The sequence below is a fragment of the Sipha flava genome, unplaced genomic scaffold, assembly GCF_003268045.1.
Source record: "Sipha flava isolate LNK unplaced genomic scaffold, YSA_version1 19032_pilon_pilon, whole genome shotgun sequence".
NCBI lineage: Eukaryota > Metazoa > Arthropoda > Insecta > Hemiptera > Aphididae > Sipha > Sipha flava.
In genome coordinates, this window is record NW_020272551.1 from 2,971 (window position 1) to 18,947 (window position 15,977).

Genomic DNA, 15,977 nt, shown 5'->3' on the forward strand with positions numbered 1-15,977 from the left:
TTTATACCACTTTTTAAATTCTATTCCATTCTATTAAATATAATGATAATTTACATATTTAACTATTGTTGAGAAGACACTTAACTTTGCAACAGTACTATTATTATGTTTGATTATTTTCAATTACACTGCGATTTGCCATCTGCTATTTCATTTTTTTTATGTACATATAAATGTTTTGTATATATCTTATATTGGTTTTTATACGTTTGACACCATGCATCGATTGTCACTATAGTACCGTAAGTATGGTGTCGTAGTATTTTTAAGAAAACAATTAGGTGGGGGTCTCCTAGATAGCGAACGCCTTTGACGCCGAAGGCGTATCAATTTTCCACCCGTATATTATCAAAAGTTAATAATTTTCACAAGTAGTAACCGTGGTAGTATTGCATGATACATTATACCTACATAATGTTTTGAATATTATTAATATTAATAATTCATATTATTAATTAAATTGATTAATATATAAATATTAAGCGAATTTCACCCGAAGCGAGGCACACAGAAGCTAGTGTTTTATTATTATTAATTGATATTATTAATATTAATATTTTATATTATTAATATTAATAATTCATATTATTAATATTAATAATTCATATTATTAATTAAATTGATTAATAAATATTAAGCGAATTTCACCCGGAGCAAGGCACACAGAAGCTAGTACTATATAAAAAAATTATACTTAAATTTATGTAATTAACCCTACTGTAAATACTGTTTTTTCTTCTTAATTTTAAAGTATATTACTAACCAAAATCATTTTGTAGATAGCTTTCATCTATTAGAAAAAAATAAATCAATTAATATCAAAAATATATCCAAAATTAAATTTTATTTCCTAAATGCACATTGTATTTTATGACAATTATTTTAGTTATATTTTCAAAAACCATTGACTGCGTTTGTCAGTCAACCAATTTTTATATCATAAAAATTATTTTTCTATATCTACAAAAGTAATAGATGTGTAAAACCACCACTGTACATAGTACAGTAGAACTCCGATTACACGGACTAATTAATATCCGGATGATTGATATACGACTTATCAAAAGTTATATAATTGTATGAATATATTATACGTAACTATTTATTATTAATATAGTAGATAAATAATTTTATTATTATATTTAACTGAAAAAAAATAAGCTTTAATTATAATATGTAACATATTTTAAAATTAAAATAAAAGCTGACATGGCACATTATTTATTTTATTTTGAAAAATTATTATATTTTAGTTTGCTTCAGAGTTGCCTTTTTCATTAGAGCACCTATGTCTCTCAATTTTCTTAATTGCAACAATTAAGTGGTGTTTGATTCTTCTTGCCTCGCAGATCATTTAAACGCCAAATCCAATGCATCAAAAGCTTCAGAATGAGACGGCCTATTTTCACCTTCAGTCAAATCGTCAATTTCATTTTCCTCTCCTTCAGTATCATCTTCTTCAAATAAGCTACGAACTATTTCATCATCTGAAAATATTTGATATCCAGGATTATTTGTATCCAAAAACAACCACTCATTTATATCCTCTTCATCACAATTCTCAAATACGTGAACTTGGAGTGTGGCATCTTTTTTTTTCTCGTCCGGTTAATTGGACGTTCGGTTGATTGGCGTTCGGATAATCGGAATTCTACTGTATCTCAAAAATTATGTGTGTCCCACCTTATGTGAACCTCACCAACCGCCACTGCATTACCTATCTACCGGAACAAACTTGTCTTTACGTGTCAGCCCATAATAACCGTTAATCTCGATTATTTTTTTTACAATCTAAACAAGAATAATTTCGTTAATTACAGTTCTCTTTAAACGGTATACTGATTTCTTGTAATAACATCTTTAATTTTGACTTTTTCTTTGATAATGCACACAAATCGAAGATGTAGGTACACCTAGTAACCACAATTGTTTTCTTTAAATAATAGTTCATTTTGCTAGGTATCCTTCTCTTTTTTTCCTTTTTCAATATATAACTAAATATTATTATATTTTTGAACATTGTATAAATAATATTGTATATCTTCTTTTCCCTAATCTCAAACATTAAGTCGCGTTTACACGGTTTACTTTTGATGATTTAACGTGGGTGTATCATTCAAAGTGAATATATATAAATAAATACAAGTTGAATTCGACTGAACATCGTTCGTCATTCGATGAGGATGATCACTTCTGATGATCTACATTGCATTGATCAAATTGGATGATTCGTCGAAAATGATCATTAAAAGTCAACCGTGTAAACGCAGCTTAATACAAAATTGCACACTGCAGTCTCTATTGTTTTATATTTATGTATTTCTGTACCTCATTACTCATTGAGGGTGCCACTTAATAAATTAAATAGATAAACAGATTAAAACAAAGTTTCTCAACTACAGATTTCATTCAACTTTTAATGATCAACAATAATCGTTCAAATAAACATGACTCGTGAGAACGCGCCTTTAGAAATCCATGTTGGAATTGCACTTCGTCGTCTATTCTTCCATGACGCGTCTAGAATGTTCTCGGCTCATCGTTACTCAGCTCCATGAATGGTTGAGCGGGTATTGTGCAACTATAATATACGTACGCGTCCGTATCCCCACTTTTGTTCATCATCAACGTTCTGTACGTACACTGACGCGATAACGTTCATTGCTCTGCCATTTTGCTCCTGAATTCAGAACTGATCGCAAGTCTGTAAGTATTCACTTCTATTTTGTGTTATGTTTATTGTTATATTTCTGCTTCTTTTTATTCACACGATTTATTCGAAGTTTCTCGTTGCCCTTCAACTACTGCACATTTGGGCGAACCGTCATTTTTATTTATACACACCTTACAACAATTTGCGTTTACGAGTCTACTATCACCGTACGCCAAACTTGGAAATTAATATCATTTTCTCTTTCAACTACGCGTGCGTGCCATGTGCTTTGTATTTAGGTTGTTGGTGGTCTAGTATTTCTATAGTTTTCCTTATTTTTGCGTTCAAACGTGATGGCCCACCAAAACCACGTGCTGTCCGAAAAGTGCGCCAAATCTTTTTATTTCCCCCGTTAATTTATTATTGTCATCCCTTATTACTTGATGCCAGATATTTTCTATATAGATTCGTTTATGTCAGGGATAGGCAACTCAAAGTTACTAGATGGCCAATTTTTAGAAAATTAAAATCTAGCGGGCCAAAGCATAGAAAAAAAAGTCATCCACAATATGAATTTTAATTATCATTTATGTACACGGAAATAATAAATTAAACACACGACAGCACGATACGAAGAAATTGATATTGTTAAATGGTTCGGTACAAACAGCTATGGTGGAAAGCTATACTTATGCATACATGCATATGACATTTATAAAATTAACGATGTTTAACACTTAATAACAATTATTATTATGATAAGTCAAAGTATAGTCGATAAACTTAAATGATGTAATTTTAAAATATAGTACGGGCCACAAAAAAAGCTCGTGCGCCGCCAGTTGGGTACCCCTGCCTTATCTCATTGCCCTTTTTGTTCTCGATCATCCGTAACTAGAAGTCGCAATCATACTAGTTATGTACAAACCCCCAAGGTCGCCAACCGATGTTATAGTATATCTTTTTCATATGCCTGGCTTACTTATTAAGAATAAACAAATTGTAATTGTATTTTTTTTTTTGTTAAATTTTCACTGTTTCAACATTTTATTTTACGTCCATAACTACTAAGTATGGTTATTAACCTGCCTAACCTTTTTTTCCGCTGGTAATCAATCTTTAATCTGTTTCGCCTGTAATCCATTGTTATTATATTAAGGCGGCTAACATCCTTTGTTAAACTAAATAATTTGTCTTAATCTCAAAATATCCTAAGCCGCACTGATTCATGTCAATATAATTGAAAAATCTAATCATAATTCGTGTGGTTTATGATTTATAATTTTTTTTTTCTTATATAACCTTGTATGTATATTTTTTCACTTTAATTAAAACTTGTTTTATTTTTGTTAACTTAAATAAGGACAATACAACTAATTCTAATGCTACATTTCTAAGCTATTAAAAATCATGGTTTGTTGATTATTAATTTTTAATTTTTTTCATTATAGTTATACTACAAGACTTCATTCATTCATTCCTATATTCATAAAACAGTACTCAATTTCACATTAAAATGGATGCTAAAACTCCAGCAGTAGGTATCGATTTGGGTACCACCTATTCATGTGTAGGTGTTTTCCAACATGGTAAAGTGGAGATCATTGCCAACGATCAAGGAAATCGTACTACACCTAGTTATGTTGGTTTCACTGAAACTGAACGTCTCATTGGTGATGCTGCCAAAAACCAAGTTGCCATGAACCCTAACAACACAATCTTTGGTAATTTATACATAATTTATATTTTAATAGTTTTGTTTTTCTTATATGTTTTAATATTATAGATGCCAAGCGATTGATTGGAAGACGTTTTGAAGATTCTACTGTACAAGCTGATATGAAACATTGGCCTTTTGAAGTAATCAGTGATGGTGGCAAGCCTAAAATCAAAATTTCATACAAAGGAGAAAATAAAATTTTCTCTCCTGAAGAGGTACTACTAACCTTCATAATAATATTTTATTCTTTTAACACATTCGCTGTGTACAACGCCAATTGGCGTCAGTAGCGTCACTCTCCATGTGCGGTCGACACCAATTGGCGTCATTTGATTACCGATTATTATGTGCTTATATTCCGGTTAGCGTTGGAACCTGTGCACTAATTTTTTGTCAGCATTATCTGCAGAAATTTTTAATCATAATTTTGAAAACAGTTTCTAAAAATAACCATTTGTTTTCTATTTACATACGATTCAATAATATTCCCTATTACTTACATTTATCATGTTATTTTATTATTATTAGGCACACCCAGTCGATGACGATCCGTAATCGTCTAAGCACAATTATTTTTGTATGTTAAATATAGACATATTGTACTTAGTATGTATTGATATTGATCGTGTGCATATGAGTAAATTCGTATTTAGTTTATTTCTCTTTGGTTATTCAGCCAATATGGACGTGTGACAATAAAGTGAGTAGTTTTATTTATAATTATGCGATAGCTAGGTAACTACGTAAATATAATCGAGTTGACGTATATGTATACATTTTACTGAAATTTAAATATGGATATTTCTGATAATGCTGGTTCGTCTTGACCCAAAAGACTGTACAAATGTTGATCTCCGCTCTACTGAAAATGAAATTGAATGAATTCTTTTTGAATCTGATGACAAAAATATTGATTATTCTGATTATTCTTCAGTGATTATTTGGGTGATAGTGATTTCGATTTTTTCATCGACTTCGGATATTGGAAATGAAATGTCTACTGAATCAAATCTCGAATTTACCGATACAATAACAACTAATAACACTTGGACAACAAATGAAACTGATCTTTTTAATTTTACGTTTGTTAAACAACCAGGATTACTCGTTTCAGTACCCGAAAATGGAAAACCTATAGATTTTTTTTTCATGTGTTTTGATGAGGATTTTTATGAATTGATAGCTAGAGAAACAAATAACTATGCCGAATCTGAATTTTTACGAGTTGGTGTTGCAGAGCGTTCTCGTATATCTCAATGGAAACCTAAGGACCGCGATGAAATTATAGCTTTTATTTCTTTAGTTATTCACACTGGCATAATCAAACTAAATCGATTAAACGATTACTGGAAAAATCATCATTTATTTAATTTTACATGTTTTTCAAATTATATGAGTCGTGATCGCTTTCTATTACTTTTGAGATGTTTTCATTTTTCCCAGAATCCTACTGACCAATCTGAAAATATTCCTACTGATAGACTATTTAAAATTCGCCCTCTTATAAATTATTTTAATACCAAAATGAATAATATTTATTATCCAAGTAAAGAGCTTTCACTCGATGAATCAATAGTATTGTGGAGAGGTCGCCTTATTTTTCGACAATATATACAAAATAAATGCCATAAATATGGTGTTAAATTGTACATGCATACCGAACCAAATAGTCTTATTATAAAATTTGCTGTGTATACTGGTATTTTAGATGATCAAGGAGGTAAAGGTCATGCTGCAAACATAGTACTACATCTTGTATCTGAAAAATTGAATAATGGTCATTCAATCTACATGGACAATTTTTATAATAGCATTTATTTAGCTGAACAATTATTACAAAAAAAGATATATTGTACGGGCACATTAAGATCTAACTGAAAACATATTCCTGAGTCTGTAGTAAAATTGAAATTAAAACCTGGGGAAACAAAAGCAATGTACTCTAATGGCATATTGGTTGGTAAATGGAAGGACAAATGGGATGTTATGTATATTTCTACCGAATTCAAAAATAATTCGATACTTGCAAAAATAAAAAAGGTCACGAAAAACTAAAACCAGAACCGATTGCAAATTATAATAAATTTATGAGTGGTATTGATCGGCAGGACCAAAAGAACAGTTACTATCCATTTTTGAGGAAAAACCATTCGTTGGTACAAAAAGATGGGAATACATGTGATCCAAATGCTATTATTAAATTCTTATAATTTGTACAATCAATCACAAGTCGGATCTAAGATGACGCTCTATGATTTTCGTTTGTCTATTCTTAGTGAACTTTTACCAGCATTTTCAAAACCAAGACAAGATGTTAAAAGAAAACACATTCCAAAAACACATCATATAGGAAAAAATGGAAGGGCACTTCGTAAAAGATGTTGTGTTTGCGCAGATAAGAAAATACAGAAAGATACTTCATATTCTGTCCAACTTGTCCAAATCATCCAAGTATTTGTCTAGAACCATGTTTTGCAAAATTTCATTATAATATATAATTTTTTTTTTTGTCTATTTAAAAATAATTTTAAAAGATAAGTTTGTTTTTGTTTATTTAAAAATAATTATAAAAGATAAGTTTTTTTTTATTTGTTTAAACTTAATAATATTAATTTAAATTGTTTCTTTATTTGAATATTTGAATAAAAAAAAAAAAATAGTTATCGCTAATTGGCGTCATTCAGCATATGATGTAAAAATTATTCAATAGTGCTAACAACGCCAAATTGCGTCGTTGTAAATTTTATTTTAAAGATTGTTTACGCACCGCAGTAGGTGCTACTAATATATGATATGCAGCGAACGTGTTAAATTAGTAATGTGTGCAAGATAATATTCATATTCCTTAAGTATACTTTCCATATTGAAAATATAAATATTTATAACAACTAAGACATACTAATTTATATAAATCTAAGTATAATACGTTGGTAATGTAGTTATCATGTGCAATCATAAAACAATTTAACTGTTTTTATAGTTTCTCTGCTAATTTTTATCTGTAGCATGCATGCATATTTTTGTCTTTTTATTAGATCTTTATTGTATATGATTCATAATGTATTTAATCTATGTAACTCAATAACTATTTAAATATTATTTTATAATATTAAATTTATTAATGTAGAAATGCTAAATATGAAATTACTATACGCATATGACTATATGGTCTGGTAATGTATTTATAGGTTGAACTTATGTAGGTACTTGCATTAAAATTAATTATAAACAGTACAAATAATGTAAGTCACTTCTAAGATAAATAATAATTTAATCAAACATATAACCAATAATAACTAAAAGAATTTAAAACTTAAACTTTTTTTGTTTTAATTTAAAACAAGATGCCCTTTTTTTTTATAATTCTGGTATTTATATTTTGTAATGGTAATGCATTTTTATAGATTTAAATAATATATTAAATAAAATTAAGACTATCTAATATAAATTTTGCTTAACATGTTTTAGAAAATATAAATTATATAAATGTTTATATCGATACAGATTTTGAAATATTAATACCCAAAATATTTTTAAAATATATATCATTACATCTTATATAGTATTTAATCAAAAAAATGTATACTTCTTTACATATTCTATGTTTAACAATAATTCACTTAAAAGAGGTATAAAATATTTTTCTCGATATATTTTTTTTTCATTTTCAGTTTTGATTGATTTATGTGACTGAATTTTTGGTTCTGTACCCCGTTTAATACACTGATCTTAATATTTCAGGCTATGAATTTTATTTATTTTTACATAATATGTACATATATTATATACTTTGAGTAAAAATGTATTAATTTTTATTTAAAAAAATAAAATTACTTTTGTTAACTTCTTGTATTATTTATTTAGGTGTCTTCCATGGTTTTAACTAAGATGAAGGAAACTGCTGAAGCCTATTTGGGAAAGACTGTTACTAATGCCGTAATTACTGTTCCTGCTTATTTCAATGACTCGCAACGTCAAGCTACTAAGGATTCCGGTACCATTGCTGGTTTAAATGTCATGCGTATCATCAACGAGCCCACAGCTGCTGCTATTGCTTATGGTTTAGATAAGAAAACGTCTGGAGAACGTAATGTTCTCATTTTTGATTTGGGTGGTGGTACTTTTGATGTTTCCATTTTAACCATTGAGGACGGAATATTTGAAGTAAAATCAACTGCTGGAGATACTCACTTGGGAGGTGAAGATTTTGACAACCGAATGGTCAATCACTTTGTTCAAGAATTCAAACGTAAGCACAAAAAGGATGTAACTACCAACAAGAGGGCTTTAAGACGTTTGAGGACTGCCTGTGAACGTGCTAAGCGTACTCTTTCTTCATCCACTCAAGCCAGTATTGAAATTGATTCATTGTTCGAAGGAGTTGATTTCTATACTTCAATTACTCGTGCTCGTTTTGAAGAATTGAATGCTGATCTATTCCGTAGCACCATGGAGCCAGTTGAGAAATCGCTGCGAGATGCTAAAATTGACAAATCTGCCATCAATGATATTGTATTGGTGGGAGGTTCTACCCGTATCCCTAAGGTTCAAAAATTGTTGCAAGATTTCTTCAATGGCAAAGAACTGAACAAGTCAATTAATCCTGATGAGGCTGTTGCTTATGGTGCTGCAGTACAAGCAGCTATCTTGCATGGAGATAAATCTGAAGAAGTACAAGACCTTTTGTTGCTTGATGTTACCCCTTTGTCTTTGGGTATTGAAACTGCTGGTGGTGTGATGACTGCTCTAATCAAGCGTAACACAACTATCCCAACCAAACAAACTCAAACTTTCACCACCTATTCTGATAACCAACCTGGTGTATTGATCCAAGTGTACGAAGGAGAACGTGCCATGACTAAAGACAATAATTTGTTGGGAAAATTCGAGCTAACTGCTATTCCTCCTGCACCACGTGGTGTTCCACAAATTGAGGTCACTTTTGATATTGATGCTAACGGTATTTTGAATGTCAGTGCCATTGAAAAGTCTACCAATAAAGAAAACAAGATTACTATCACCAATGACAAAGGACGTTTGAGCAAGGAAGACATTGAGCGTATGGTAAATGATGCTGAAAAATACAAGAATGAAGATGAACAACAAAAGAATGTGATTGCTGCCAAAAATGGTTTGGAATCTTACTGCTTCAACATGAAGAGTACAATGGAAGACGAAAAAATTAAAGACAAAATACCAGACACTGACAAGACAATAATTTTGGACAAAGTCAGTGATACTATCAAATGGTTGGATGCCAATCAACTGGCCGAAAAAGATGAATATGAACATAAACAAAAAGAATTAGAAGCTATTTGCAACCCAATCATCACCAAATTGTATGCTGGTGCTAGTGGTGGTGGTATGCCAGGAGGCATGCCTGGAGGTATGCCTGGATTCCCAGGAGCAGGACCTGGTGGTGCTGGTGGACCTGCCTCAGGTGCTGGTTCAGGAGCTGGCCCTACAATTGAAGAAGTTGATTAAACTGTTTAATTCCATCACATTCCTTGCCATGGTAAAAACACCAGTAAATGATAAATGATATTTTTTTTTGTACTGTTTCATTTACTTATCAAATAAAAAATAAACAACCATAAATGATGAATTGTACTTTTTTCTGCTTTACTCCTTACTACTATCATGTTAAATAATTATATTAATGTTAAATCATCCAATTTTTAGTGTTGTGTATTCCTCATGTTACAGAAAAATAATGAAAAAGTGTAGCTCTACTACTTCAAATGTATGTTGGTATATGTTATTAAGTCTTATTATGTAGGTGAATAATGTTGAGGTAACTTAATACTACATATATCCAATGCTGGGCTAGTTAATTATATATTTTTAACTCTGTTAAGTTGATTGAGTTCATGATCAATGCACATAAAAATTACAAAAATATTTTTCTGGTCTTGAAAATAAAAATTAATTTAATTGGGATAAATGAAAAAATAATATGTGATTTTCAAGTAAGGAAACGAAATTTTAAGTTAATTTTATTTATTGGTAATGAAATAAGTTAAATTAGCTTAACTTTTAACTTATTAACTTAATTCCCAGACTTGTAATTCCATGTTTTGTGATCACTAATTTTTTTTTTTTACTTCAAACATTACAATAGTGATTTTAAACTTTATACTGATAACTTTTGAATTTTTAAATCTAGTTCTTAGTTAATAATTTAATTGGATGAACTAATGCCTTAAACTTCCATACATATTAATTCTTTATTAATACAAACTTCTTTGCTAATTTTAATTAATAAGATGATTTTTTTGATTTAGTATTATTAACTAACAATTTATAATTCGCTTTTGTTTTCTTATAATTAATGACCACTCATTAAATCAAAGAAACTTATTAAATGAATAATAATATAGATTGTTATATATATCATTAGTTATCTTTAAGTTCCTCAAATTATAATTAATTTTTTATTATGAAGTTGGTTGTGCATTTTATATGAAGCCCCTTAAAAATTATTTTTAAACCTCTTTAATATTAAGTACACAATTATTGTAATATTACATTTTTTTTACGTAAAATACGTGCATTTTTAATAGACTTGCCATCTTTAAGGTTATGCTAATTAATAACTATTATTATAAATACAATAATAAAAAAACATTACAATACTCTCTAAAATATAAATCACTATTAATTATGTTTTTTATATTTCTTTAACCCTTTAATATTTTATTGCTTGACAAAATTTATAAATATTTTAGAATTAAAGTTACAATTATTCATAATATTTTGAACTACCCATATAATTTATAATTTTAATAAAACTTAAATAATATTTATAATAAAAAATAATATTTAAAAATAATATTTTCTTTACAATGAAGTTATTTTTTCATTCCGAGTGCAGTGTGGGATTATTAGTTTAACTATGATCAATATTATAAAAGTCAAGTAATGCTTATGCAAGTTGCAAAGAAAATATTATAAGATAGACTATGCTATTTTTACATAGTTTTTGTTTAAATTATCGTATTATTTTGTAAGTTTTTAATTTTAAGAACAATTTTACTCGACAGATGTATTTTAATTAAAGTATTTTTTAAATTTATTTTTTATCATAATTTTATATAGTTTTGTTAATATTATTCCATAATTTTATATTAACATATATATTAATATTTTATTAACATTTTTATCTTTTTAAACAATTATGTACCTAGGTATTAACATAATATTTACATAATTTAATATTACACAATAAATTACAAAAGTGTATATCATTATTTGATTACCTACATACAAAACCTTCCATGTAGTATAGTATCTGAATTTATCATTAAACAATTGTCCTGTAAAAATATATAGTTTAGTTCAAAAATTATATATAATGGTTATAGTGGATCAAACAGCACGGGAAGAATAATATTTCTTCTTGGACTACGTAATAGGATTTCTAAAAACGGATATTTGTTTTAGTTTTATATTTGAAAACATGAAAATTAAAATTTGAATATTCTTAATATCAAAAGTATTATTATGCCTATAAGATATATCTTGCTTATGAGTATCTGGTTGTTTTTTTTATTTCATCATAGTAGTAAATCCATAACAAAATACACTATTTAGTAGCCGTGACCCAATTTAAAAATGTTTAGAAATTAATAAAAAATATGGTGGCCAGCAAAAACTAGTTAAAAGTTAAAACACAAACTGTGCTGCCTAAACAAAATCTACCATGTTATCTATACCAATTGTGACCCTGTTATTTTGTTTCTCTCCTTCGACCTGTGTGGTTGTATTTTTATTTTTTTGTAATATTGAAGTCGGTGGCGCTTATTCCTATGTGTAAGTATAGCGGATATCTTTATTTTTTTTTGTATGTGTAATATAGATGCAAGATTCGTGGAAAATAAGTTAACGATCGAGTTATGATAACAAAACGTAGATTTAATTATCCTATGATTGATCGCAGTCCAAATGATTATATGAATGATATATTTAAAAATATTATTTTAGCTCTAATGAGCAAATTTAAATAAACTAATGAAAACCGGGTATCCATTACTATATTCAGGTCGGCGTTTGTTCATCCTTCGTCGATTAGGCCTACTCGGGGAAACCACGTAAAAAAACAATCTCTAATTACTATATGTTCGTTCTCATTTGTTTAGAAATTCAATAAGATCAGGCCTAAAACATAGCATTTTTCCTATAACTGAACATTCATTCAAAATAAAAGAACTAATTTTTGTATTTCGAGCTCCTTTAAGTAATTAGTAGGACTAGGGACTTATAGGAGTTTGTATATTTTTCAATAATCATTCTAAATATAGCTAAGTGACATAAAAATGTGTTTCGTTGTACGAGAAGTTTAAAGTTATCATTTTTATTTTTCATATTTTGCATATTCAGCTGTTTTTTCCTATAAGAGCATATTTTACATATTTTATTAAAATTAAAACAATATTCGGCAGAAAACAATATTTTATACATATGTACTATACAACATTTAATATGAATTTTCTAGATATTGGAAAAATTAGATAAAAATAAATATAAATTATTATTTAATCTATACCGTGTGTGTGTAATGTGTTTTCCCAATTATTTGTGTGTTGTTAGTGTGTGTCGGTCGATAAGAAATATGCCAAATACGGTCAGTTGATGTCAATTCGTTTATTCATTTGTATCATAATATGTGTTTTCGTCTTGCGTCAGTATAGTTCGTCTGTTCGTATTCTTTTTTTTTTTGAAGATAAAATTAAAAATGCCCAAAGTAAAAACAAATACATGTAGTCGCTTACAGTCATATGTTTCAGAATTCGGTAGTTCTGTGTTTTTAATTGATGAATCAGTACTATTTTGTAAACTTTGTGAAGTTAAAGTTAGTGCTCAAAAACATTTTACTGTGTTACAACATCTTAAAACCGAAAAACATGTCAAGTCAGTTAACCGTATTGATAAGCCAAAAAAAATTCAACAACTTCTTGAATTTAATCTGTCAACTAAAAAATGTCAGTTTAACAAAGATTTATGTGAAGCTATGTTATTTGCTAATATTCCTTTATACAAATTAGAAAATGTAAAATTTAGAGAATTTTTACAAGAGTATACTGGAAAAGAAATTCCAAAGGAAGCTACTCTTCGTAAATGTTACGTAGAAGATTGTTATAAAAATACTTTAGAAAAAATACGAAATCACGTATCAAATAACAAAATATGGGTATTGTGTAATAATGTGTATTGACGAGACGACTGACATCGAAGGTCGCTTCGTAGCCAATGTTATTATAGGAGTTTTACTAACTGACGGACCGGGTGAGATATTTTTGTTAAATACAGAAGAATTAGAAAAAGCTAACCATCAAACTATTTTTAAACTTTTTGATAAATCCATGAATTTGTTATGGCCACAAGGCGTTCAACATGATAGCGTCTTGTTATTTTTGTCGGATGTTGCACCGTATATGGTGAAAACGGGAAAGGCAATTCAAGCACTTTACTCAAAGATGGTGCATGTAACATGTAGGCCGTCCTCCCACTAGGGGCAACGCGACGCGACGCGATTTTAAATAAATATCGCGTGATAATCGTTTGTCTTATAAAACACGGATAAATATATCGGGGACTTCCCACTGACGCGACACGATGTGACTACGACGCGAAACGACAACAACTAATCGCGCGCGACTAGTGCTGTCAGTCTCTTGATGAATAGTTGCCACTACATCACTTGAATTATACTCGTGTTTATTTCATTATATTTTATTATTTCATTGTAATAGTATTATATAATATAATTATTATATAGATAACTATAATTATAAAATTATGTCGAAAAAAGAGTGTGTGTTAACTATAAACTTAGTTGAGGCTGTGGAAAAATATCCGTGTTTATATAATTACAAATCATCAGAATACGCCAGAAAAGATTTAACAGAAAAGGCATGGTCAAAAGTTGCAGAAGAAGTTAAAGAAACAGGTAATACTATTTATTATTAGTTCATATTATTTATTGTAACATAATATGTTATATTATGGTATAAAGTAAATGCTAAAAATAAAATAACAATGTACTAATATTAAAAACTCTACCACCCTACCTCAACGCATCCAGAATATTCGACAACTAATATTATCGGTCATCGATATTAAGTATAGTATTTTGTTTTTAACAAATAGGTATGTATGAATTATATTTATTTATTGTATTAAGTAGATATGAAAACAAGTTATGCAGTTTACCGTATTAATAAATACAAAATAATACAATAGCTAAATAATACAAATAATAATTAATAATAATATGCATTTAAATACACTTTCATATACTTATTTCAAAACAAATTTAAAAGAAAATTATTATCAAATATTTAGCCCATAATATTAATAATTATACACACTTATTCTACTGCCATGGCAGCGATGCATAAGGCTTAACAAAATATGAAGACAAATAATCTCTCATATCACTCACCGCTCGTGTTCTCAGCAACTCATTTTGATCGTCGTTGTCTCTGAGAAACTCAACTGGTACTTGAACGTCTTCTGGACAGTTTTCATCAAAATCAACGGAAGGTATATACTGTCGACCTTACCTTTTACGTATAAAATTGTGGAGAATACGTACTGATCTTATTATATTGTTAATAGTAGTTTCGTTATTACATCGTATTGGTGATAATAGTACTTGAAATTTTTGTGACATCATACCAAATGAACACTCAACAGTTTTTCTACCTCTACTGAGTCTGTAGTTAAATATTCGGTTTTTATTTGTTAAAGTTCTCTGTGGGTATGGTCTCATTAAATTTTTTTTCAAAGGAAATCCTTCGTCAGCTACAAAAAAATAAGGAAAACAAATGTCGTTAGGGTCATTAGGCAATGGTTTAGGATGTGGCATATTTAAACCATTTCTTTCAAGCCACCGACCCATTCTTGAAAGATACCTCCATCGCTATTTCTACCAGCGAAACCAGTTTCTATCATAATAAAATTTCCATCTGCATCACTGCAAGCCATTAAAACAATTGAATGGTATGATTTATAATTAAAATTAGTGAATCCTGTATTAGGGAGTTTTTGTATTCTTATGTGTTTCCCATCTATTGAACCTAAGCATTTGGTAAATTCCATAATCTATTATACTGATTTGCTATACACATCCACTGTTCTTCGGTTGGTATAGGCATATATTCATTAAATAAACACTCCCATATTTTTTGAGTAGATTCTGAAATTATTTTACCGATTGTGTTGGTACCTCGAGCAAAATAAAATGATAGGCTAGAATAAGTGCAGCCCGTCGCCAAATATCTAATAAAAAATAGTTTTTAGGTAATTTTCTATTTATGTATATGTATATTTTAATAATTTATTATTTTTGTATGATTTTATTTTTAGTTTCATTGTGTAAAGAAAAATGGAAAAATTTAAGGACTGTATTTGTCAGGAATATGAAACCAGCACTTAGTAGATCTTCTAGAAAAGCAAAGAAGCCATATTATTTGAATGAATATTTACAATTTCTTTTGCCATATGTAAAACCCAACACTGATATAACTAATCCGGGAAATCTTCCTTCTCCGACCTCAGATAATGAAATTACATTTGAAAATAATGAACAAAGCGATAATG

General features: G+C 29.0%; 1 protein-coding gene and 1 pseudogene across 1 annotated transcript; one reads left to right on the plus strand and one right to left on the minus strand.

Moving 5' to 3' along the window:
* The first annotated feature begins 2,428 nt into the window (after nucleotides 1-2,428).
* Nucleotides 2,429-9,978, plus strand: LOC112681358 (heat shock 70 kDa protein cognate 4-like). Its single transcript, XM_025551621.1, has 4 exons — nucleotides 2,429-2,706; nucleotides 4,105-4,377; nucleotides 4,440-4,588; nucleotides 8,238-9,978. Exons 2-4 carry the CDS (start codon nucleotides 4,170-4,172, stop codon nucleotides 9,855-9,857), a joined length of 1,977 nt encoding a protein of 658 aa, XP_025407406.1. The 5' UTR covers nucleotides 2,429-2,706; nucleotides 4,105-4,169; the 3' UTR covers nucleotides 9,858-9,978.
* A 4,923-nt stretch (nucleotides 9,979-14,901) lies between these two features.
* Nucleotides 14,902-15,532, minus strand: LOC112681360 (annotated as a pseudogene).
* Between the last annotated feature and the right edge of the window lie 445 nt (nucleotides 15,533-15,977).